Genomic DNA, 25,709 nt, shown 5'->3' on the forward strand with positions numbered 1-25,709 from the left:
TTAGCTGGTTTGTTTTCCTTACTTGTGAACTGAATATCTTTGGATTTTAGACTTTAGTTCAGAAAAGCACCTGGCTGACTTTTTATTTAATCAAATAATCCTTAAAATAGTCATCAGATTAATTGATAATGAAAGTAATCGTTGATCACAGCCCTAATAGAGATTGCAGTGTGATCTCTGACGTGACATCACATATAATGACGTGTCTGTTTCATCATTTAGTCTCAGTCCTTTACATTTTGGTTAGGAAAAAAAAAGCATATAGCAGTTTCATGGCCAACTGTATCGGCCTCAGATCTGCTCTTTTTCACACATGTGATCATGTGATTTCATGTGAGGGCTGCTGATGTGAGCGCACAGCATGGCTTGACATGTCTGTGGGTATGCATACAGTATGCGATACATGTATCTCGGTTTGTATTTACTCGTCTACATGTGTGGCATGTCTGGCGCAAAGAGATTTTTTTTTTCATTGTGTATTTGCCTCTGTGTCTGTGTGTGTGTGTGTGTGCACGTGCACGTGTGGGTAAAGCTGTGTACACTGTACACGCTGTCGTGCACAAATAGCTCCTGAGGGCCCTCACGATCACAGACTGCCAAAAGGAAAAGGATTTCCGAGAGGTTTCCTTCTCGCTATTTAAAGTGGGAGCCCTGTGGGACATGTTTGGCATTCTCATCCACTCACTGAAGATGGCCTGTGATCTGAAGCCACTAACAGGCTCGGCGTGCTCCGTCTCTGTCTCTCGCTCACTCTCTCTCTATTTCTCTTTCCCTCTGGCTCTCTGAAGTGATTACCCTGCTTGTGATTCCACTGACACCCACATGTCCCCCGAGACGTGCCTTCACTAGTTTGTTTAATCTGCCTTCCTGTACAGTAGGTAACGCAGCCATAATTGAGGTGTGGATAGAGCTGTGGGAACAGATGAAACTGATAGCAGGTTTTATGAAAACTTGTCTGCTCTGTGAGTTGCTAAGGATGACAGCAGACACTAAATTAACGTACAAATTGCTGCCGTGATAAGAATTCAAAATGTTAACATCTAATAGTCTTCAACAGCAATCTGTCACTCGTTTGTTCCCTAATGCGTCCCCAGTCAATAAACAATGAATCCTGTAATTGCAGAGTCACAGATATCAGTGTTTCAATGAGGATTTCCAAATGTTGCTGGAAAAAGTTGTGGATCCAGTCATTCATCAAGCAACTTTTCTCTGTTTCCACCGAGGCTGACAATAAGATAATGAGTTATCTGAGATTAGAGTACCATTAGTGGGCCTCGCAGTCAAGCAGATATTTGATCTCAACAACATATGACTTCCAAAAGTTGTGCTGATACCTGAAACAGATTCCGCTTTACACTCCGTTTGAATTTTTTGATATGAAAACAGAAAGTGGAACTGTGAAAATGCAAGCATCAGATACTCTATCTCCCCCGGTTAGTGTCTCGCCTCTGTCTGTAACACGCTTGAACTGCTCTGTTCAGAACATACACAGTGTCAATCATCGCCTGAATCAGCCTTTAGATGAAGCAAAAAATGAAAAGGAACAAAAATGATCCATACAACTGAACTTGAATTAATTCAATATACTGTATCATACTTCCTCTGAGAGATTGCATCTGTCTTCAGATGTGTAAAAAATAAAACATTCTCAGATATCGTTTTAAACCCTATTATTGTAAGATACCAGTAATTAAATTGACAGTGTCATTAATTGGGTTGAAGATAACTTGCATTGAGTCGAGGACATCTTAAACTCAATTAAAGATATCTCCAGCTCAATTAAAGATATCAAAATGCCATGTCCCGCAATATGCAATCAGCCTCTTTCTGGCGCAACAATATCAGTTCACTTGTGCCCCCTTTTACAAAGACTTAGTTGTACTTCTGAAGTTTTCTTTTTATCACTTGAAGCCTGATTTTTTTTTTTTTAAATAGACGTCTCCCATGTCACACCTTGGTGATGTGTATAGTTTCTTTAATGTCTCAATTATATTTAGTCCTGTCTTATCCAGCGTTTGAAACAGAAATGGAGATTAGGCACTTCTGACATCAGAAAATGAAGCTAACTTTTCTTTTGGAACAAAGTATTTAGAGTTGATGCAGCAACTTAGCTTATGGATCCTGTTCATCACCTGCTTGCAAGCATTTTCAACAATTTTTCAACGTGTTCTAATTTAAAAGGTCATTTGAGAGAAAAATTACAATAAATACCCCACTTGTGGATAATTGAACAGGTCTATAGGTTAATGTGATGGCCAACAGTTTGAATCATTTCACCTTTAAACTATAATACCCATGAGCCTCAGCCACCGCTGCTATGGCGAAATATCAGAGGTGCGAACCAGAGCTGCAGCAAATTCAGAACATTTAATTGTTGCACTTGAGAACAAAACACAGCACCATAGGCACCAAATTTATCCAAAGTTGTTTCAGAATTTGATTGATGATTATTTAACTTAACACGTTTAACACGTTTCTTGGATGTTTCTCACCAAAACAGACCCTGGGAGTCGTGGTTAACTTCTCCCCTTATGTTTTTTATGTACACAGGGTTGTACCTGTGACCTTTTATCAGAGAGCCTGATATTTTTAGCACATCTTTTCCACTGATTAATGGAACAGGAGAATGTTATGTCCATTTGAATCATAGAATTGCTCCAAACATTGTCTATGGAGAGAGGAAGGGGACTTTTATCTGTGGAACCAGGGACACACAAAATTCCTCCTCCAGAGCTGATTATCAAAATAATCACCAGTTGCAGCACGACTTGATTCTCCTCTTTATCTCTTTGTATCATGAAACCATTCAAAAAACAAAATGGTTTCAGGATAATAGATATGTGATCTTTGCCCTTGAGAGGATTATTTTTACACAATTTTAGAAATGTGTCTTGCATGTCTTGGCAAAGCCCGTTTCTTTGACCTGGCTTGGTTTAAGATGTGTTACTGTGCTAAAAGTGTAGTGAGACACATGCAGCACACTGGATGCTCCTATTAGGTCTGGCTGTTTGCTGTTATCAGAGCATCTGCCAGCGCACGAAAAGAATCTTTCTTACAGCTGCTACACATTACAGTATACATGATTGGATAATACCGTTTGATCGTTTTTAGTGTTTTCAGTGAGTGGAAAGTGACTGTTGGTTTCCTGATGAATGTTCGCTGACTTCAAATATCTGCGTAAGTCTGATGAATCTGTTCTTAGCCTCCCCTCCTCTTCCTCTCCTCAGGGCGCTGTGCCAGCTGTGGAGAGAACGTGGTGGGTGAAGGCACCGGCTGCACTGCCATGGACCAGGTCTTCCATGTCGACTGCTTCGTCTGCATGACTTGCAGCACCAAGCTGCGTGGCAAGCCTTTCTTCGCTGTGGAGAAGAAGGCGTACTGTGAGCCTTGCTATATTGTGAGTAACTTTTTTTCCCCTTTAAATCCACCCGCCTCACTGTCTAGTTGTGGTTCACTCCGTATCAGAAGTGCACATCGGTGGTCCTGTGCAGGTAATGTTCATACATGTATATTTACTCTCCAGACAGCCACATTTCGTCTCATCAAAGCTGCCACCTCTCACCACACCTCATTTCCTCTTGTCTGTCTTTCCATTGTTTTTGGTCGCCCAGTAAAGCTGTCACGATATCCTCACCTGAAAGGGGTTGTTTTGTAGTTATACAGTCTTCAATGACAAGTAGAGGTTCGTAGACATACGATGCTAGAAACAACTAAAAAGGTTAGCTCATTTCCCACGGAAAAGCCCTAAAAAGCCTGCTGGATGCTAGCTGCCTAACACGACAGAGAAAATTAGCAATTAGCTGGTGGAACAAACTGGAACATTTAGCAGCTACAGAGTCACATATTGTTCTCTGAAGGTACTGCACTAATGCTGCGTGTCTGCTGGATGTGTAAATAGGCTTTTTATCTGCAAACATGTAAGCCATGTGTGGTGTTTACAGCTTGTTTTGCTGCCCCCAAGTGGCCAAAAAATCAATCAATGCAGGTTTAACATTTGAAATGTTGCCTGTTGATGATGCTAATATCAAAGGCAAATGTGAATAGCTGCTATGAAATGAATTAGCAAAGCTTCAGATTAAACCTTAATGAAATAGACATGGCCTGAGCAAAACTTGTCTTGGCTACCCAATACTACTTTTTCTAGCCCAGGACAACCTGGTAGATTATTCATATGTTCCCCCTGAGTAATGAATCAGAGATGCCGTCATTGTCTTTTTTAATAGCGGATTTTCAGATGTCTGTTCTTTGATGGATTAGATGATGCTCATATTGTTTTCACGTGCACATCATTCAGTGAGCTGATGCATAACTATCTGGAGTCACAGCTGATAAGCAGTCAGATATGGTTTAAATGCATTTTAGTCATTAAATGAGTCAAAATCATGTTAAAATGTATCATGGTGTTAATTCTCTTTGTTGATTAGATAATACAGAAGATTCTGTCTCGTCTGTTTCCTCATTTTTACTTTCCTAAATCAGTCTTCCTATCAAAAGGTGACCAGACTGTGAAGAAATGACTGGCAGTGAGAGATCCCAGAAGGCACCCTAAGTTGTTTTTAATTTAGTTTTTATTCCCTCTTACAAAACTGCGACCTGTTTCCCTGTCGATGTTGTGCAACACACATGAAAGTATTTCTTTGCGCAATATTGTCAGGAAAGACACATCATCTTGCAATACCACAAGGAAATCAGTTTGCAGAAGTGTTTCCCTCATTCAGTTTCATTACAATAGGCTTCAGTTTTGTCATCAGTGTAGTTGCTGGATATGACACGGTCGAAGTTTCTTATTGTCAGCATTACCACGGGACAATTTGAAGGTCATTCCTGGAAGCTGAGACAGGAAGTAAATGTGCACTGCAATGAGCCACTACCATGGAAATCTGGGGTAATAACTTGTAACTCTAATTTTTGTTTTTATGTGTCGAAATAAGTGTCTCCGATTTTTGGATCGATTTGTACAAGTTTAAAACTTGAAATGAAACCAGTAAAGGAAATATCACCAAACAGGAGCACTGCTGATTTTAAACCTCAAAGTCTGTTTACTGGTGTTGGGAAGCACTACTGACTATGTGAAAAAAGTTGTTTAAAGCCTTTCGTGGCTTTGGCGGGAGCTGCACAAGAGCAGATAACTTGCCTCAAGTAATGTCACTTGAGCCAGCGTCTGCTGGGGCTGAAGACCACAAGTTGCATTGTGGGTAATGTGGGCACCACATATTGAATAAGAAATTTAAAAAAGACGATCTCTGGTTCTGCTTCATCAGTTTCGATCCTTCTTCAACAATGCACTGCCAGAGCTAGAATGAGCGAATCACTCCTTTACAACCCAAGATGTGAAAAATTTGAATGTGTCTCTCACAGGCTGTCTTTGTTCCATTCCTGCATCTCATGTGTGGTGATACACACAACAAATGTTGCCAGGTTGCCACACTTTCCAAATTGTAGTTGAGGCATTTCTAAAGAGAGATGATTGGCCTTGGATCAGTACCAATGCAGCTTGCAAGTTAATGAGGAGGTTGCGGTGTTGTTTTTGGTGAATGAAGCATCTTCATCACCAGGGCAGCTTAAAAAACGTTGCTGATATATAGTAGATTCTTTTAAGAAAACCTCCTAGAAATTATGATTAATTGTCCTTAAGAAATAAATTAAAAGACACTCTGATGCTGTTGATTCTTCTGACACAGCACACATTAACACAAACATACATTTTTTCCCGTCTTCAGATCACTTGCAGGAAATGCCTTTATATGCACTTTACCAGTAAAGTCTTGAAGCTGAGTTAAATGACGTTTAAACCAGTGGCAGGCCATCTCTTAAATCATCCCTTTTCAGAGGCACTCACTGTGATTGTAGTTGTCTTGTCTGGAAGTTCTCCAACTCTGATACATGCGCTAAAGAGGAACGGGATAATTTAAGAACTTTATTTATGCATTTCATCAGCATAAATGTTCTTCTGGCACAAGATCAAAAGGATGGGGGAAATCTGAATTTCTTAATGAAAGTAATTTCTTCTTCTTTTATTCCCATCCTCAGGGTCATACGCCTCTGTACGATTAGAGAATGAACGTGAGAGTTGAGTCTCTGAAGAGAAATGTCATATTCCAGAGAGAAAGAGGAAAACTTCAAGTTAGCCTCCAAGTCAGTCAGTCTAGGAATCTCTAAGAGCAAACGAACATTAATGATACATTGTGAATTTCTTTTTCTGACTGAAGATCTGACTGTTCTCCCTCTTCAACGTGCCATGTTATAGTTGAGCATGTAAACTCTCATTAACCCCCTGTTTTCCATCTTGAAGGGGCACTCAAGTGATTTAGTATTGTGCTCCCATTAGGTTTGGGGGCATTTAGGCAATACATTTAAAGAATCTTAAATCTGGTTTAAATGTTGACTTTTATGATCTTACATGAATTTAGGGGAATTCATTATCTTCCTTTCTTGCCAAGAGTTAGATAAGAAGGTTCATACCACTCTCATGTCTGTATGCTAAGTATTAAGCCAGAGCTTGCAGGTTGTTAGCTTAGCTTAGCATAAAGACTGTAAACAAGGGGAACCAGCTGGGAAAGAAATGCAGTCGTCAAAATCAAACCAGCAGATCCTGAGATATCCTGACTTTTTTTCTGAAGTGAAGCTCAAGCACTAAAAACACTGGGCCCTACATTTCCCATAATCCCACACATCAGTGTGTTTGGTTAGATCCTCGCCGCCTTTTAAATAATCCATGCCTGTCCAGTGTGTAACAGGCTTTTTGCTAAAGAGTAGTACTCCCAAAGCAGAGTATTCTTTTAGACTTTTGAAAAGGTCCCTCCAAGGCCACAGAAGACATTATTTAGCTGTTTTCACAGGATGAATAGAACTCTGTTCAGTAAACTGAACTTGATTTGTAAAATTGGTTTCCCTTTAAATTATATGTATGAAAGATAAAGAGCCTGGAATGCTTAAAATGTGTATTCTTGATTAATGCTTTTTGAGTAATTCGCCGTTACATATGTATACATAGGTGGAAAAAACATTTTCTGACACAGAATAAGAAATAAAAAAAACTACATTAGACCAGTTTAACTTTAATTGCACAACTGAAACATGTGAGGTTTCTCAAACGGACTGAACATGGATTTGTAGTGAAAAGACAAACAGAAAAGAAGAGTGTTAACTCAGTGGAAACTCACTTTATATTTTCTTCCCATACCTTATGTACTGTCGAGGTGAAATAGATTTTTGTAATACCCTCTGGCAGTGCATTACATTTGATGTAGAATATCTTACAGGTGTAACAGGTGCCTAAGGAAATTTACTGTGTGTAGAATCTGTATAATAATATGCAAAAATGTAATACTCCCTTTGCCAGGAATTGCAGGGAATACATTTTGTACGCCACACTGATTGCCATCCAATAAAGTATTCTGCCATGTATCAAAGTAGACGATCAGCGGCCCCTTTATCAAGGCTGAGACTTTACATATTCTGTGGAACAATGCTGGCATTTGTATTAACAAGATCCACTTCTTCCACTGGGTGATTTGCCTCATTCAAACTGTTTGTCTAGATATCATTAATTCCTTTCAGTAATGTGCTGGAACTCACCCACATCTGTTATCGTTGCCTGTCTACTTCCTGATTTTACAGCCTGCTATCTCTCTGTCTAACCAGCCTGAGTCACACCACTGGCCTGCAAATTGCAGCGCAGCAGTCAGCCTTTGTCCTCGGCACTTCCCTGGCTTGGCTCCACAGGACTAATCGCTGCCTATTTGAATACACAATGATGTTGATAAACTCTACAGACGTTCAATTAACGTCTCGTTTTGCATGGAGTGCTTCATAATTTTGTTAATGTGACAACATTGGGATTTTTTTTTTTTTGTTTTCTTTTTCCTGTCTGATGTGTCTCAGTCTGAAGTGTCCCACAGCTTTCCCTGTTCCATGTTTGCGCACATGATAGGACTCAAAATATGAGTGTGTGTGCAAACACCACCCAGCGAGCCGTCCATCATTGTTTACCGAGAGAGAGAGAGAGAGTTTTAGTGCCACTAAGTGTTTTCCAAGAAAGCTCTCATGTGAGACATTTTCCAGCAGATTCAAAGTACTGCTGACTGTATGTTTTCTGCAAACTGGAACAAATTAATCACAGGGCATCTGGAAATTCACAAATAGGAGAGAAACCCAGTGGGGCCGGACAACATTACAACAGTATTTTCCACAACAGCCAGACATCTTAACTGGGTCTAGTAATTGGAAATCCAATTATGTAACCAGATCCATGATGACATTTACATTGTATTTTCATGTGTTGACCCTAAACCTGAGGACCTGGGCATGTTGGTTCAAACTAAACCTGTAAAGATAGCCGCAGGTTTCTAACTTCATGTTTGTGTTGTTAATTGAGTCAGTCATCCAACAGCTAGATGCACATTAAAGTGCAGAAAGTTGAGGGTTGGAGGCATTTTTACATTCTTGAGGGATGCAATCTCAGACACGGCTTGCTGAGAGCAGGGATAGGGCATGTAATGATAATACATTTAAGAAGAGTGCTCTACTTTAGAGGAAAAGTGCTGTAATTTGACATGCCAAGAGTACACTCAGTGTGTCAGCTTTTGTGTGAACGCACCAGCTACAGATAGCACCATGTGTTATGATCACGTCCAGGTATGTGGTGAGTCTAATGTGTCCTTTGTATTTGCTGTGTTTTCCCCTGGACCAGTTAACGTGTGATTGTAATGACAGAAATACTCATAATCTTTAAGCTTTTCATGAGGTCAAAGCCTGTTTTGATACTATCCATGGTTGGCATTTTTCCAGAAGCCGTTCACTGTATTTACATTCTCTGTGTAGTTTTCATCGTTAGTGGCGGAGTGCACCACTAATGCGTTGGATTCGCGAGACAGATTCACGGGAAACAATGCATCGTGTAATCCAGTATCACCGTTTGTAATTTTATCTCACTGATGTCAGCCTCACTATTTACTGTTCACTCTGCTGCAGCTGAGTCTGAGCTGTATTAAGTTACTGCAAAGACAAACCAAACACGTCCATTTGCTACTAGTTGAATTCAGAGCGTTGCACTGGCGAAATGCTTTTATTGGGAAGCAGAAGGAACGGCAACGCATTCGTTTTTTCACTAAACGTACTAATTAAAAACTTGACATTTTCACAACTTACATCTAAATACAGTGTAGCAAATGAAGTCATAATGTTAAGTCATAAGTCGTGATGCTACCTTCTAGAGAGTTCTAGCCAAAATGTTCTTAGTCAGTGGGATGGTAGAAGTAGCCACATCTATTTGAAATTGTACTCTTAGAAATGCAGAGTAACTCCCTTCACTTCAGGAAGTCTGCTTCTAACCACGAGAGCATATTAGTTCACGGAGCTGAGAGCAACAGGGACTCTCCCTCTATCTGATAGCTCAGCTGGTCTTTGAAGGGGTTCTGCAGTGGGTTTCAATGTCACAGAGGTTAATTGCTTACACAGGGTACCATGCCTACTGTTCTTCCATTTTATGTCTTCCATATCCACATTGTTACAGGCTCTTGCAAATTTCTGCAGCATTCTCACAGCCAGGTTTTTTTCTCAGGTAAATTACTTGAAAAAGGCTCTTCAGCTGCCCTTTACTTCAGGTTCTAGGCTGGTAAACAGATCCATTCAACCTGCTTAACTGACACCAATGAATGGTAAAAGGGTTGCAGACAATGCTTGGTTCCCTGTTTGAGGCAGAGTCACATACTCACTTTTCTGTTTATACTACCACTTCCCATGAATATAGATCATCCAAAGTGCAGCCAGTTTAAGTGTACGGTAATGAGACTGATGTAAGTAACACAAGGTCACACCAGGAGCGGAGCTTCATATTGAAAGAGCAGTAATAAAGAGATAGGGATTTGCCCACACAAAAACCTTAATCTATTTCTGCCTCTTTTGACAGAATTTCAGAGACCACCAAGGTCACGGACGCCAAGTTACTTGAATGTAATTATGTTCATTATCTGGTGTTGTACTATGGCTCTGTTATTTAAAATAAATGGGCTTTGGTCTCATTGGCTACACTCTCCGAAAGATTTTCCATTCTGCTATTGTAAAGGAAGGACGGCACACAGCAGCCCTGACCTGCCAGTCACCAGGAAACGTTCATGATTGACTGATGAGCTTTTACCCTCTGTGTCTGTTTGTCTGTCTTAGAAAGTAGTGATGTCCATTCATGGCGCGTTTTTTTATGGCTTAACTGTCGGGTGGCTTCTTTTCAGTGTAATTTTCACACACCTTTTCAGCACAAACTCTTAATGTCAATCTTTTATTTGATTAATATGAATTTCTATCATCAGCTAGGAATTTTATTGAAAACAAAAGCTCTCTTTCTGTGGGACTCAATTTACCGATCCACTTGTAGAATAAAACTAATTATCCAATTAACAAGTGCTGACCCAATAAAGTAATTGTGTAGGAAAACCGGATGTTTTTCCAAGTCAAATTTAATTTCCTTCCTTCTCCTTTTCAAAGAACATCTTATGTTTGAATGTGTGAATTGTGACTTTTTAATGATTCTACTTTTTCTAAGCACACCTAAAGCAATATTCAAATGTAGTCTGACACGATTTCATTACTGTCTCAATTTTGTGATACAGTAAAATGCCAAATCAGACTCTTATTTTGAAAGTGTCCAATGTGAGATTAATTTAGGTCTTATATTTTTGACAAGTTTTCCAATGAAAATGAAAGAAGTTTATTTCCCCACAGAGACTTGGCACTTCCCTCTTCTATACAATCAGCTTTGATGATGGGAATGGTTCTCGCCAAAATACTAATTCTCAAACAATAAACAACAACAATCCCACCTTGTTTCTAAAGATGGTTACAAGAATTGAATTCCATCATGTATTTGGGTAAACTTGTGTTGAGACAAGATGAAAATGACTATTGGCCTTTTTATCACTATAAACAAAGGATACTCAGCTTTATTAATGTAAAATGTATTTCACACAAATAATTGTCTAAATTAGCTTGTATTATTTTATTTGTTTATCTTATTTAAAGCAGCTGCTTATGCGGTTGCCAGGGGACCTGTGGACAGATTAATCAGCGAGCGACCATCTACAATAGGTGTCTGCACAGCGCACACCTCCCACCAACCCGTAACACCCCATGCTGCATAACACATGGGGGCCAAAGCCCTGAGCAGCAAGTCCTGGGTTCGATTCCGAGCCGGCCAGATTGTTGGCTTCATTCCCCTACTCTCTTTCCTCATAATGTCTGCCTCTCTCCACTATCACCATCAAATAAATGCACAAAAAAAAATCTTTTTATAAATAAAAAAAGATCCCACTCCTCCTAGTTGTAGTAATAAGAATTCAGACTTGACCAAACTGACCTGAACATTGACAATTCAGAAGATTATTGTAAGAATATCCAGTTTTGAGGTGTTACTGAAAATGCACTTAGAAATCAGATGAAATAAAAACATGACGAGACGTGTTGCTGTTGACTGAGGGGCACTTGAGTTAAGCTGATAACGATGTAAAGGTATGTCAGACGTAAAAGGTTGGGAAACGCTGCTCTTATTGTGTTTGCTGAATTTTATAAGTGAGTTCAGATGCACCCTACTCATACAGTCTAGATAGCAAAGGGAAGTTTCCAAGGGTGTCATAGCACCCAGAGGCGACTGGCATAGTGTCAGCTGTATTGGGGCTCCTGGTGATGGATGTCCTCCACAGTACTTTTTACCAGACTGCTCTCCCACCTAACAATGGGATATCCCCAAGAGCTCCCCTAAAGCCCCTGCTGTCATTGAGAGAGGGGGTACACGATACAATGCATCCAATCACACTCGGATCTCCCCCCTCACATCCACTCACAGTGATATAAACAGCACAACACAGACAAAGAAAGTTTGGAAATTTGCTTCCCTGACAGTAATATGGCTCTAATTAGAAATGACTGCACACCACCCACACACCTGTCACTTCTCTGTGATGGGTATCCAGGTAGTCAGATCCAGAGGCTTGCAGCCAGCGTGGTGAGTTCAGGGCCCCCATATGCTCGTAGTTGTGGCGCCGCAGCTCGCTGTTTGCAGCTCTGCACGTCTGCGAGCGGGCTGCACAGCTGCTGCTCACGCTGGTAGAGCTGCCACGTACGTGGAGAGCGGCGACGGCAGGTATACACCCATCCTGTTTATACTTGTCGTCAGAGGCACGAACACAGAGCAGCTCAGCTTTCTGCTGACTTCGTCATCAAATATTCATGGCTGTCTGCATTAGCTTGCAGAGTTCTAATTGAGTTCTGTATATTCAGACGTGATTAACTCGGTCTAATTCCTCAAAGGAGTGAGCCAATTAGATAGCACTTGCATGAATAGGATTTCACATCTTAGTACGTCTCCAGACTTGCCAAGACAATTATGTGTGTGTATAATTGCGCTGTACAGTGGGTGTGAGCTTACTAAACTCAAGCAGGTCATTATTTCTTATTACTGATCCACACTACAGGAAATGCAGCTGTCCTATCCATTACAAGCAAGTAAATGAAAAGCATGAGTGTTGTTATTAGAATACACTGTTTGGACAAGAGAGGGGAGAGCGATTCCAAACACCGGGCCCTCTAAACCATCCTCATGTTTTTTGTCTAAGCACATTTCCTCCCCCCAGGAGCGGGCAGGAGAAAAATATCCGTGACCCAGTGCTGACCCACCACAATGTCACTCTAACTCATGGCATGAGAGAACTACTGCCGGGGTCTTTGTCAGTTTCTCTCTGTAACCAGAGCAGGAGACATTGCCCAAAGTCCAGAGGGGTCACATTCTGCTGCAGAGCTGAATTTAAGGCAGAGAGGCAGACAGGCAGGCCGGCCACTTTGCCTGAGCTGGAGAGAGAGATCGGGGCCCCCACTGCCACCTTTTATTCTTTAAAGAAAGGCCTGAGCAAGGCACGAACTGCGTTGGCCCTGTCCCTTCACGTTGGCTGTAGCCTGATATTATCACTCAGCTAAAATAAGAAATGTGCGTGAACAAACAAAGCCGCACAGCTCAGTGTAAAAGAATGTATGAATATTTAAATCCCATTTGACGCCTGCAGTTTTTTGTTGCTTTGTCAAAACTCGTGTTCTGAAGTGAAAGAAGTGAAACCTGCACAGGCGGAGCATCTGCTGGTGGAAAGGATCTCAGGGCTGAGGCCGCTCATAAACCGTCCGGCCAGAGCTATAAACTAAATGTAAAAAAACAAATCAGGACAGGAGGCTCTGGCTGGATGCCACCCCATTCCTGCACGCAGGGTCATCCATAACCCAGTGTGAATTTATCTCAGAGACAGACAGACAGACAGACAGACAGACAGACAGACAGACAGACAGACAGACAGAGCTAAGCAGGGCAGGCCTACACTCAGAGGATGCAGGGCCGTTCCAGGTCAGAGGCAGCGAAACCTCAGAGCATGGGTCCTGACTGACTGGCGTGCACACAGATGAGTGTCACAAACGCTGTGCTTTATACATCTGATAGTTTTAAGGTCACTGATCCTCGCAGTTACCAAACCATCAGGAGAATCTCCTTCCATTGCGTGACATGCTCGCTCACACCCACACGTAAACAAAAAAAAACACACACACACCTCAGTCATCTGCATCCGGGCAGCAGAAAAGACACTCGTGGGTTATTTACTTAACATGCTCATGAATGGCAGGAATTTGTAAAGAAGTCAAGTCATGTTAATAAATCTCCATGTGCTCATACTGTGGGCCTGATGCTTAGAAACTGCACAGACAGATGGACAGAGAGGATGCCAGAGAGCGCCAGTCACTGGAAAGCAAACACTGATATATAAAATTAGGTTTAAGTTGGATGTCAAGGGCTGGGGATGGGATCGCGTCTGTGCTCCTGGGTGAATTGAAGCGCAGGGAGGGGGAATGGCAGGGGGCTGTTCACTTGTTAACCTTCGGTAGGAGGTGGGAGAGATGATCATGATCATCTGAGTCCAGCCAGCTGAATGGAAACTCAGTTCTCCACACACACAGTTACACACAGACCCTCTCCACCTCTGTGGCCTGGACGGACCACAGATCAGGGCAGGGTGGTGCTCCCACAATCCCTTCGCATGTGTGTGGAGATTTAAATGAGCTCCCATCCTCCCTCAACCAAAGCAGATTTCTGGCATTTTCTGCAGGCCAAGACCTCCGTGATTTGGCTTAAGAATGTGGAAAACAAGTTTTTTTTCCCTCTAACCCCAGCCACCATAATCCTATCTATTGCTTTGTCAGAGGGTTTTCCAGCTGTCTAAAGGTAGCTACCAAAACCACTTAATTACTCTAAATTTGAATACATGTGCTTCATTTTTCTTTGACTTTAACAAATATCAGTGATGTTGCTGCATGAATCCACAATTAGGACTTACACCGCAGCATCAGTGTCTGTGAACACTGACATGGGGACAGTTTTGCCAAATGTGCTTTTTAAATATGCATGAACAGAAGCTGGCGCCAAGTCAGCTGTGAGGGAAGGAACTTTTCTCCTTCCTTGTGAAAGTACTTCAAATAATAGAAGACCCACACAAATTACACTGTTAATTGAACACCATTGAGAGCTTTTTAGTGCTGTCCGTTGCATTCACAGTCTGGTGTGGAGTCATTTATTCCTAGTATGAGGGACATTAAGTGAGATTTTGTAAGTAAATAGGTAGACATTGGAAAATGGTAAAACAAATAAATAAAGTGAAATATCCCTAATGTATTTCAGGCATCTTAATGGAAGTTAAGTGGGGCTTAGCAGATCTTAAATAGCCCTCTTTATGGTCAGCGAGCAGCAGGTGTTTCACTTTAAAAGATGGAGTGTAGTATTTTTAGGATGAACAATAAAACAGGAACAGGAACACCTGACAATGTGAGGCAACCCAATAAAATAGCAGTGAAATAATACTACCTGCGTGATGCTCATGGGTTGTTGTTGTTGAGACTGTACAGTATTTACTCTGTCTTATCACCGTGAGGTTGCCAGACAGGAAAGAAGTCACTGTAGCCGACTAAGACGCTAATTAGCTGCTGGGGCTAGCTTCAGATTTGCGACTTCAGGGATCATCACATGATGCATACTGGCTCAAAAAGCTCTTTTTCTTCACCCAATCAATAGAAAAGGAGCGTCTGTAAAACTGAATTTCTCTGAGCGTCACAAAAATGACTTTGGTCAGAATTTGATCCATTTGGTCGAAAAATATGTGGAAATTCTAAGTGATTAAATTATTTGATGCCGTTCTTATGTACGGCGAGTCAACAGGAAGTTGGTAGTCTGTGACGCACAGGCTCTCAACAGGCTCAATTGAAGAAAGACTGCTCTATTGGCGCAAAAATAAGGAAGGTAGCGGAGCGGATTTTTGTGTGTGTGTGTGTGTGTGTGTGTGTGTGTGTGTGTGTGTGTGTGTGTGTGGATGTGTGTGTGTGTGGATGTGTGTGTATGCACCCAGTGAGCAGCTTTGATAGAAATCTTTGAACATAGTATCCAGCTCTCCTTAACACATCCAGGGTACAGACATGAGAGTGGAGTCAATCTTCTCACCTAACTCTGCAAGAATAATCAGATTTCCCCAAAAACTGCTCTTATAAAGCCATAGTTTGTGTTGGATTAGCCCGCATTATACTGTGACATTGTTTTTGTTGACCCATGCAGTTTGTAACTTTCTCACTTTCTTTAGTATCACCTCACTTTGAGTCATACTCCCTTCATCTCTATTATTATTTCCCACCTCTTCAGGCTTCTCTCATCTCAACTTCCTGTGGAAAAATAAGCTTCTTGACGACATAATTGTGTATATGTTGGCAAGATGATGTCCCGCTTGATTGACCCATGTCAACCAATAAAAGGGAGGGAGGCCGCTTGAAAAGGTTCATTAAGTCAGCAGACACCTTCCCTCCGCAAGCAGGAGGGTCAGTGATTTGACTCAGTTCAGTGTGCCTTCTTCACTGCACAGGATCCCAAACACAGCAGCGGCGCTCAGATCTTTCTTTCGAACAAGTTCTCGTCCGAGCTTCAGCAGGGTGTAGTTAATTCACACAGCATGGCCTGGCACCGACCGGCACATTCTGTGAGGGTCTGGGCACACACACTGAATCAGATCATCTGTAAATTTGGCCCACTCTGAGTTCAGTGTGCCAGGTCATAAATCGCGTGCGTTCTCCCTGAACTCCAGCCTGCCTCCTGTCAGCCCGACGTGGCCATGTGAAGAAAACAAAAAGAACAGAGAGGTGTAAAATTTGTGCTGATACCGTCGGGTGAGATGGTCAACAGCTTAAAGTTAGCAACACGCCACCTTAGATTTCCAACTGTTTAGTGTTTGATCTGCAAACATCGACAATGCATCTTTGTTCCAGCATATTTTACCTGCAGCTGCGTTCTGCATTGAAAAGTACAAACCACTCTCATTGTTTGTGATGTTTTCATTGTGTGTGAAACAGTGATGCAGATATTGACTTATGTTACTTAGTTAATAAAACCGTCTAAATAGTTGAGACTACAGTGGCATTCAAATACCATGAATAATAATGAGGAGAGAGCAACTGTTCAGATGATCGATGAACGGTCCATTTTCAAGCAAAAATGCCAAACATTTGATGGTGCCAGCTTCTAAAATGTGAGGATTTTTAAATGATGAAATGAGTAAAATGATCCCACATCATTAACATTTTTTACATTAGAAACTCAAATGTGTGGTTTGACTAAATCTGCTCCCTGCCTCACTCTCACTCTGTCAGACCCGTGTCTCATGTTCGGAGCAGAACACATGGGACCTCTTAACTCCCTGTTACATGCTTTGTTTGCCATCTCACTTTTCATTCCAGCAGACAGCTGTGTCGAACGTTGTTTAGGAGCCCGTTGCTAAATAGTGGGAAGCTGGGCCGGAATGCGGGCATCAGTGTGTTCGGTGTGAGGCCGTGATAAGGTGGTTACAATGAGGAAAAGGGGGCCACAATTGACTTGAACGCACTCCACTCACCCCTCAGTTCAGCAAGAGGCTGTCTGACCTAAATTCACTTTACCTCATCTGCCTAGACATTTGTTTAGCCTTCTGGGCAAACACTTAGAGAAATGTATGAGGGAGAGGGGGAAAAAAAGAATACATATGCTTGAATATATCACATTTAGACAGGGGAAAAGCAAAACCCGGACATCTGCAGACATATACAGCCCTCTAGTGGCAAACTGCAAAGGACCTGGATGTCTGACAGAGAGGGCATGAAGTGATTTATGCAGAATTTCCTAAACCATCTGTGGAGGTTGTACCAAAACATGCAGACCAAAGCTCATGTACATTCTCTGTTTTGACATCAGGCCCACATTTGTGTAACAGGCCTAATAAATGTTACCTAATACCAAATAAAAGGAGTCACGAGTGAATAAAAAAAACAACGCAGGCTGCGCAGAATGAATGAATTGAGGTCATAGAATCTTACCATCAGAGAGAAAGAGAGAAATTTTGTCTTTTGAGTACTGTACTCATTACAATGGCCCGGAGGAACTGTGTGCTGTGAAATCATATGCTCTAGTTAAGCTAAACAAGGGCAAGGTATTCCCACATGAAGGGCAGATGAGAATAAGTAAGTGGAAATGCAGACAGATGAGTAAGAGCTGAGGACGGTTTAGTGCTGTTTGGCCCCGGTATCTTACTCAGATTCTCAGGTTGCAAATATATTCTCCCTCTCTCTCTCTCTCTCTCTCTCCCTCTTTACCTCTACCACTCTCTGCCTCTTTGTGCGTGTGTGAGGCAAACCTCAAGGGCTCAGTGCAGCGAGCTCATTAAAGGCTTCATTCCACTTCCAGGATTGAGCAGGATTGCAATATGGACATTGTTTATACACAAATGTTGCCCTGGGAATAATGTTTATTTCTATTACCGTCTTGGAGGGGGGGAAAAAAGACAAATAAGAATGTGGAGCTTGTCTGCACACATTGCTTTTCATGAAATAATGCCTCTCCAGGAGTGCTTTGAAGAAACAGCCATTTTTCATACCATACTCTTTCCAGCTTCAGGTCGTACATCAGCAGCTCTCATCTCTTGCCCTCTAACCCTCCTGTGACACAGGATCGTGTTGTGAGGAGGCCGAGAAGCAAAAGTCAGATACCTCACGGAATCATGTCAGGAACATTTAACGTGGTAGTTTCAATGAACCTCATCCCGTAAAGCGTCTTTGCTCATTAGCATAAAGACTATAAATGTCACTGCACGTGCTCCGCGGTCGGACAGCGGATGGTTGGGAGTTTACCTCGGCCGAGCGGTCACAGAAGTGTCATCTTAAACGGCAGGGCCCAGCGGTGCGTCTGGGAGGCAGCCGATGACGCAGCGCAGTGTTGCTACACACCCCGAGCTGTGTTTGGAAACACTGAGGGAGCTTGCTACTACAGTGGGAGCCAATGGGAACAGCTGAACCGTGCACTCTTTAGCCCAGCCAAGCGCAGAAAGAGGGGGAGGACAGAGAGAGACACAGAAATCCAGGAAATGCCTGAGCGGGAGGCAGTGACAGCGAGGCCTATCGGCTCGCATGCGGCCACATCAGGCCACACATTGATCACCCTCACATGATATATCCATCCCCCCGTAATTGCATCGCTGTTTAGAGAGGCAGTCGTTATTTATGAAATATTGGAATAACAAATGGCGTCTCCCAGCAGATATTAAGAAGAGAGATGCCACAGATAAGTCAGAGGCAGGCGGCTGCCACGTCCCCCCGTGGGCCGCTTGCCCAGTCGCCTGGCTGCAGAAAACCTGCAGTCATCACAAAGTGGAAATATTTACTGCTCACACTCTTGCATATGGGAGGATGGAGTGTGGGTGAGGGCAGCTGAAAAATGACTGTGTTTGTGTTTCGAGAGGAGTGCTAATCAGATTCCCTCTGAGGCATTCGAGGACAGCCGAGCTAAAGGTCCTGAGTGAGGATTTATACGTCGCACAGACATGAATGGAAGCCGACCTACCTGAAGTTTAACGTGAAGCTAAAAATCACAATTTCAAAACTGGAGGAAATGTTGAAAAACTTTTCTAAATTTGTCGTGCTGGTTAAAATGTGTTAGCAGACTGACTGACTGAAGTGCTAATTGTAAACCAGCTCTCAAAGGGCCTCTGGAAGTGAATCATCACAATCGCTCTGTTCATCATCAGGTTTGTTGTGTAATCATGTGGGTGTCTGTGGTTTTGTGCGTTTGTTTCTTCAGAACACCCTTGAGACCTGCACCATCTGCAGTAAGCCCATCATGGAGCGCATCCTGCGGGCCACAGGGAAAGCCTACCACCCTCACTGCTTCACCTGTGTGGTGTGCCACCGCAGCCTGGACGGCATCCCTTTCACTGTGGACGCTTCCAACCACATCCACTGCATCGAGGACTTTCACAAGTACGTATCTTAGGTTATCATTCAATTATAAAGATATGTACTGACAGAGGATCAAATGGTTTTACATAATGTGTACATAATGTGACAAACCCAAAGAAAATGATCATCAAACCCATCAGTTCCACTCAGCTCTTCATCGCATTGCAGCACCTTTCAGCTCATTGTTTTGGTTTTATGGCATGCAACATTTCTGTGTGATTGAGTCCCAATGTTCTCTCTTCTGGGTACAAAAGGCAGCAGTCTTTGGTGGAAAAAGCTCTGTACTTTTCACTACCTTCCCAGCACCAAATTTCAGATAAAGTTAGCAACTAGCTAGTAAACATAATGGAGCAGCTAAGGAGCCCAATGTTTTCCTCAGGAGTAGGTGGAGACCAAAACTGTGTTAAAAGGAGAGTTAATATTTGATGTACATTAGTCATGAATATTGAAGTTTTCTCTTCCAGTTTCCAAGACTTCAAATATATTAAAGTTTCTCTCATTTACTGTATCCAGGATAGTGTAACCTGTTAGCTAGCAAACTACTCGAAATCCCATCCAATCCAAAAAAATGCCTTGATTTTGTTTTCTCAGTTACAACATTAAGCAAAGCTGACAACCCCACAATGAGCACAGGATGTCTGAGGTGCTGCATACAGGTACTATGTCCAACTGTTGGAAAGAGCTTCAATTTGTAAGCTAACGCTCCTTCAACCTCAGTGTCATAGTAACATGATAAACTAATGGACATGCATTTTAATAAAGCTGAATGGAGTATTGAACAGGTCATTGATAGATGGTAGAGGCAAGTAGTTTTACCCTGATAGTGTTTTTGTGAGGCTAAGCTAAACAAATCCTCCCATCTATCCTCCAGTAAAACAGGATATGTCAGAAGTCACGGACTACTGCTTTTGAAGCTGTACATATCATATTAACATATTAACACTTGCTCAAATGATGAAGTATTATGTGAAAGCTGTGGCTCATAGTGCCTCAGAAAGAATTATTACTGGGCTTTGCCAATCATCCCAGCTCTAAGAACCACTTCAGCATCTTTCAGCGCGGCTCACAGCTTAACTGTTTTGGTTCACTCTTATCAACCTCATTCACAGGGGGCAACTGTTTCTGAAGATAAAAACGTAACTTAAAACATTACCTACCAGATAGTTTGTCAGGAATTGGTTGATATCAAACCAGAGCTTAAAGGAGACTGAATATTTGATTTACATTTGACACGAGGATAGAAACGTAACTCCAAATGAATGATTATGTTGATCCATTTTTACTGGATAAAAGCTCTGCAAGGTGATAATATGTCAGTGTTGTGTTTACAGCTTGTTCTAGGGCTCCCAAGTGGCTAAAATTAACTATTGCTACTTTAAAATCCTGTACTCACCTAAGAAATTTAGCTACAAGCCTCATCAGTAGTGGATCTTAGGGTTTCCTTTTTGCAAAGTGTTGCATGCTATGTCACAAGCCTAATGACCTTATGAGATTCAGCTGTAGACATGTTTTTAATAGTAAATTCCTGTCATTGTGTCACAGCTCTCCGATTGCATAACGGCTACCTTACCAGAAATGTTCTTTTGTTCAGTGACCAGAAGAGAAACAGAAGTAAACAGCTGGCTCTTGGTGTGAGCACATAGCTTTTGGTGCGTGGAGTAGCTGCACTGGGCCGTTGTTTAATTCCACATGACAAGTGTGACCTCAACAGCGCAGCCCGTTGTGTCGAGGAATAGTCACACCCGGGCCTCAGCTCTTTCTCTGGCTAATACTGTACGGCCGTGGTTCCCCAAAGCCAGCCACCCTCCATCACTTCCTCATTCTCAGGCATTCAGTCACCATGTGAAATAGAAGTGTTCACCCGGCCTTCAAGCACCTGACAGGACCTGAGATCTCAGTATGCTTTTCATATCCTCATTGATCCTATTGTTAGAGAGGCCACTTCCTGCTGAAGACATTTCCAGACTTACTGATTTGAACACATGAAAATGTTACTGTGAGAGTCAGTTATATTATTTGTCCTGCTATGGTTAGACTTGGCAAGGCCAATTTTAGCTTTTAGTGCCACCTCAGTGGTTGGGTCAATAGATAATTAAATAAAGGAAAAAAATGCACAAGCTGTGCCTTTTCCTTTATTTAAATGTAATTGTTTCATAATGTGCATTTGTGTGACAGAAAATTATTTGGAAACAGTGTTGGTCCGTGACACCACAAGCAAACCAAGCAAAGTGACACATCCTCTCTTATTCCGCCTGCTTTATTAGGTTGTTGGGTTTTTTTTTTCCCGTTTTAGTTTTCTAAATTATATATTTTTGCATGTGTCACCTTGGGCTCTGGTGGGCGTATTTCGTAATTTTCCGACATTTTATAAACCAAACGATTAACCAATTAATCAAGAAAGCAACTGGCTGATTAATCGATAATGAAGGTCATTGTTTGTTGCAGCCCTACTCGAGTGTACACAGTCTCAGAGAGCATTACTGTGCAAATCAGTGAATGATGACAGGTCACCTGCTTCAACTGTTTCACTAGAGGTCACATTATGTCACAATATTTTTCTGTCGCTGTGAGCTTTTCTTCTGTTTTTCGTGGTCATCTCTTCCAGGAAGTTTGCTCCACGCTGCTGTGTGTGCTCTGACCCTATAATGCCAGCGCCGGGCCAGGAGGAGACCGTCCGTATTGTGGCCCTGGACCGTGACTTCCACGTGCAGTGTTACCGCTGTGAGGTATGTTTCCTGTGCGTTATCTCCTCTGGTATGTGAGCTATCTATAATTAGCAGTGGTAGTTATGAGCCATGTTGCACAGCTCCAGGTAACAGTCATTACAGCGTGAAGGTATAAGGCCTAACGCACATGCCCGTCCCCCGAGTCACCTTTTCAGTGAGATGACTGAATCATCCCTCCCTTACCTGCCTCAAAATAGCTTTCCATCTCTCCTGTGTAAAGTTCACGGACTTACATAGTAACCAATCTGTCAGCCGCTGCTCGCTGGCTGATAAGCGGCACTGAGACACTACGTGCCCGGCTAAAAGAGAAGTAATGTGTCACATCGTTAAAGAGCCGTGCCAGTGTGAGTACACAGAGCGTTTGGCAGACATAAAAGGTCAAAGCAAAGCAAAGCAGATTAGTTCAGCTGAAGGGGCTCAACAACAGAAGAATTTTGTCACCAGGGAGACACGAGTAGACAAAGTTGTATATCTCAGTGTGTGTGTGTGTGTGTGTGTGTGTGTGTGAGGTGTTGAGAGTGGAACCCCAAGTCACAGACAATTACAAAATAATTGAAAAACAGCGTGTGTACATGTATTTTGGTGTGTACTATCGTCCACATGGTTTGTGTGGTTATAACAGAGTGAAGAGCGCACAGCTCCCAGACTGGTCTACGGGCTAATGATCAAAAAACAAGAGGTCTTTTTATTAATTTAAGAGGTCTTTTTCACACTCAACAACTCACTCACAAGTAAACAGTGCAGAGCAAGCAATATATATATTGCACCAGTCATATTGTGTTTATGTGTGTGTGTCTATACATACATACATACATACATACCTCCAGACTCCTCCATACCTCCAGTTTTTAAACAGCAGTAAATGTCTCATTTAGGGTGTGAGCACAGAGCGCGTATGAATGTGCCTGATCGGTGAGCGTGGCTAATGTCTCTGTTTGTGTTTTGCGGACTAACAGAGTATCTGTGTCCTGCAGGACTGTGGCTCCCTGCTCTCAGAGGGGGATAACCAGGGCTGCTACCCTCTGGACGGACACGTTCTCTGCAAAAACTGTAACACCAGCCGCATCCAGGCCCTCACTGCCAAGGCCACCACTGACCTCTGAACAGCCCGCCGCCCGGTCACCTCCACTGTGATAAGCCAACGCGCTCTCTCTCTCTCTCTATCTATCTCTCTCTCTTTCTTGTTTCTCATGCAAACCTACTCATCCACAGAAGCTTGCATTCCTCAGCATAAACATATATATCCCTCTCTATATATATTCACTTGAATTAAAAAGAAATGGCATCAAGCGTTCCCTGCACACATGTATCTATTGACTCGATACAATCACAGCAGAATAGGTTGTGTGTGGATTGTTGTGGTTAAAGGAGGAGTTTGGGAAACATTTTGGGAAATGCACGCCCATCATTTTTTGCTGTGAGTTAGTTGAGAAGATTGAGGCCACTTTCATGCCCACATGCTACACATGAAGCTACAGTTAGCAGGCACTTAGCTTAGCATAGCATGAAAACTGCTATCTCTGTCGAAAGTTGAAAAGATTCCACCCCAGAATGAACAGGTTGTTGAATCTCATTTGTGTTTCTAAGGGGGGGAGACTGCTGGTTTTAGACACGATATGTAACATGAGCATTAGAGGTGCTGGTAGGTGGTTTCTGTTATTTTTAGACAGAACCAGGCCGGCTGTTTCACCCTGTTTCCCGTGTTTAGAAGCTAAGCTTGAGATGTAGTCTTCTATTGATCACGCAGAAGTAAAAGTAGCATTCATCTTCTCACCTGACTCAACAAGAGAGCAAATTTCCCAAAATGTCAAACTGCTTAAAAACACTCCAAACAGTCATAGTCGCACAGTCGTTAACAGTCACAGCATACATCCTTATAATATAATAATCATCTTACCCCAGCATGTTCTCGCCACGGTGCACATGCATGAATGCACGCAGGCCCAAATATTTCTTGCTGACGGGTTCTTGTGATCGGAAAATGGAGCCTGACTCCATCAAAACATGCAAAATGCTTGACATATCTGCCCTGCAGGTGTGTCAAACATGGCTGGATGTGTGTGTGTGACTGCAGCTTTAGCAGAGTGTAGGATAACCATGAGCATGCAGTATGCTGGTGAGAGTATTCATTTCATTCCTTGGTGTTTACTTCAGTGCAAATCTACAGACGGTACTAAAAAGCTCATTATTGCAAAACAGTTGTACACAACCAAACACCAAAGAGCTGCATTTAACCTGCCATATTTACTGTGTACTTACTTTGTATGCAACTATATTAAACATTACTTACATTATAGTGATTGGGACCACAGGAATCACAAATATTAACTCTCACTGTCAAACACAACATCCTCAATAGGCAGCTGTTGAATGCAATTCCCTTTTCAACATGATATTTTCTTTGTACTTTCCAAATGAATTTGCTTTCAGAGCATTTATACAATAGATTATTTTCTGTTGGCCTGAACAGTACAATCATAGCATTCCATTCATATCGATACGGCCTTATATTTCACTTTAATGATATACTTTTTGAGCAGGTAAATATGTAACTTTTGCTCTCATTTATAATTAACTAGATTAGATTAGAGATTGTAGTGTAAGCAGTCTGGTAGAGATAACCGATTTGAGATGGCTATGCAATTTTTAATGTTAATTGCATCGACACTTTATAAGAAATTTTATGAATAAGGAAATATTTTACCTGTACAGATTCAAGCACAAGTGTCCTTATAGTAATCCTTTAATCCAAACTATGCTGGTGGTACTGTGTGGCTTTGTGTGTCACTGTGCTGTATGTCTGCATCGATTGTATCATTGACTTGGCTTGTCTTTTATATTTAGTGTTTGTTTAAAGGCTGAAGAAGGGACCGTAAAAGTTTCCCCAAAATAACTGATTTTTATTATCCGTTCCATCCAAAAGTCCAATAGTTTGACTGTTTGATACTTATTTCAGTATAATTATTAGAGGTCTTTGATGATGATGACTTGAAGGTACCCTGTGGAGTTTTTGAATCTTGGGAACACATTCAGACCTAAATTCAGAAGCGGGGGCAAAGGGGTCACTTCAGGCACAGCCCCACCCTGACTGACCACCCCTGGAGCCCCCCTACCAGTGATGAGGTGATAGGTAGCCCCTTGGCTTATTAGTACCAGATCTTCTGTATGAAGTGACGCTGGCATTCAAATCAATTTTTTTTGGTTTACAAAAACCCCCCTCAGGGTACCTTTAAACTACAAAGACAATGTAATTAAATTGTACTAGTTTTCCTGTTTATTAGGTGGATTGGTTTACAGTCCTCCACACAGCGTAAGACAGAGTATTTCCCAAGCTCCAGTTCTAGATGTCTTGTGTGTGTGGATGGATTTATTATGAACAAAGTGATTAATTATAATGTTCACAGAATTGTCTTTATTTCCCTTGACTGTTCTCCTCACACATTAGGAAGTAGTGTTTAGTGCCATTTGGATATCAGAAAGTGATCATACACAGAAAACCGCTCTATATACTGTATCTACTGTAATCACTACGCCTGGTTACATCACAGTTGTTGAGATCAAGTTGACTGTGGCAGTGTTTTAACCATGGTACCGCACTGAAAACACCTGCTAAAAAGCCCATGAATGAATAAGTAATTTAGTCATAATTTGACGTTCATCTGG

The 25,709-nt window shown here is 42.0% G+C and overlaps 1 protein-coding gene across 3 annotated transcripts in view; it reads left to right on the top strand.

Annotated features, from left to right (window-relative positions):
- lpp (LIM domain containing preferred translocation partner in lipoma) overlaps positions 1-23,284 on the top strand; it is a 130,948-nt gene extending 107,664 nt beyond the window's left edge. For all 3 annotated transcript variants that reach the window (XM_070832375.1, XM_070832377.1, XM_070832376.1), the window contains 4 exons: positions 3,228-3,397; positions 19,163-19,341; positions 21,926-22,046; positions 23,021-23,284. In XM_070832375.1, coding sequence (XP_070688476.1) covers positions 3,228-3,397; positions 19,163-19,341; positions 21,926-22,046; positions 23,021-23,149 — 599 coding nt within the window. In that variant the 3' untranslated portion in view covers positions 23,150-23,284. The remainder of the gene's footprint in view (positions 1-3,227; positions 3,398-19,162; positions 19,342-21,925; positions 22,047-23,020) is intronic.
- The last annotated feature ends 2,425 nt before the right edge of the window (positions 23,285-25,709 follow it).

This window comes from Pempheris klunzingeri, chromosome 6 (genome assembly GCF_042242105.1).
Source record: "Pempheris klunzingeri isolate RE-2024b chromosome 6, fPemKlu1.hap1, whole genome shotgun sequence".
Taxonomy (NCBI): Eukaryota; Metazoa; Chordata; class Actinopteri; order Acropomatiformes; family Pempheridae; genus Pempheris; species Pempheris klunzingeri.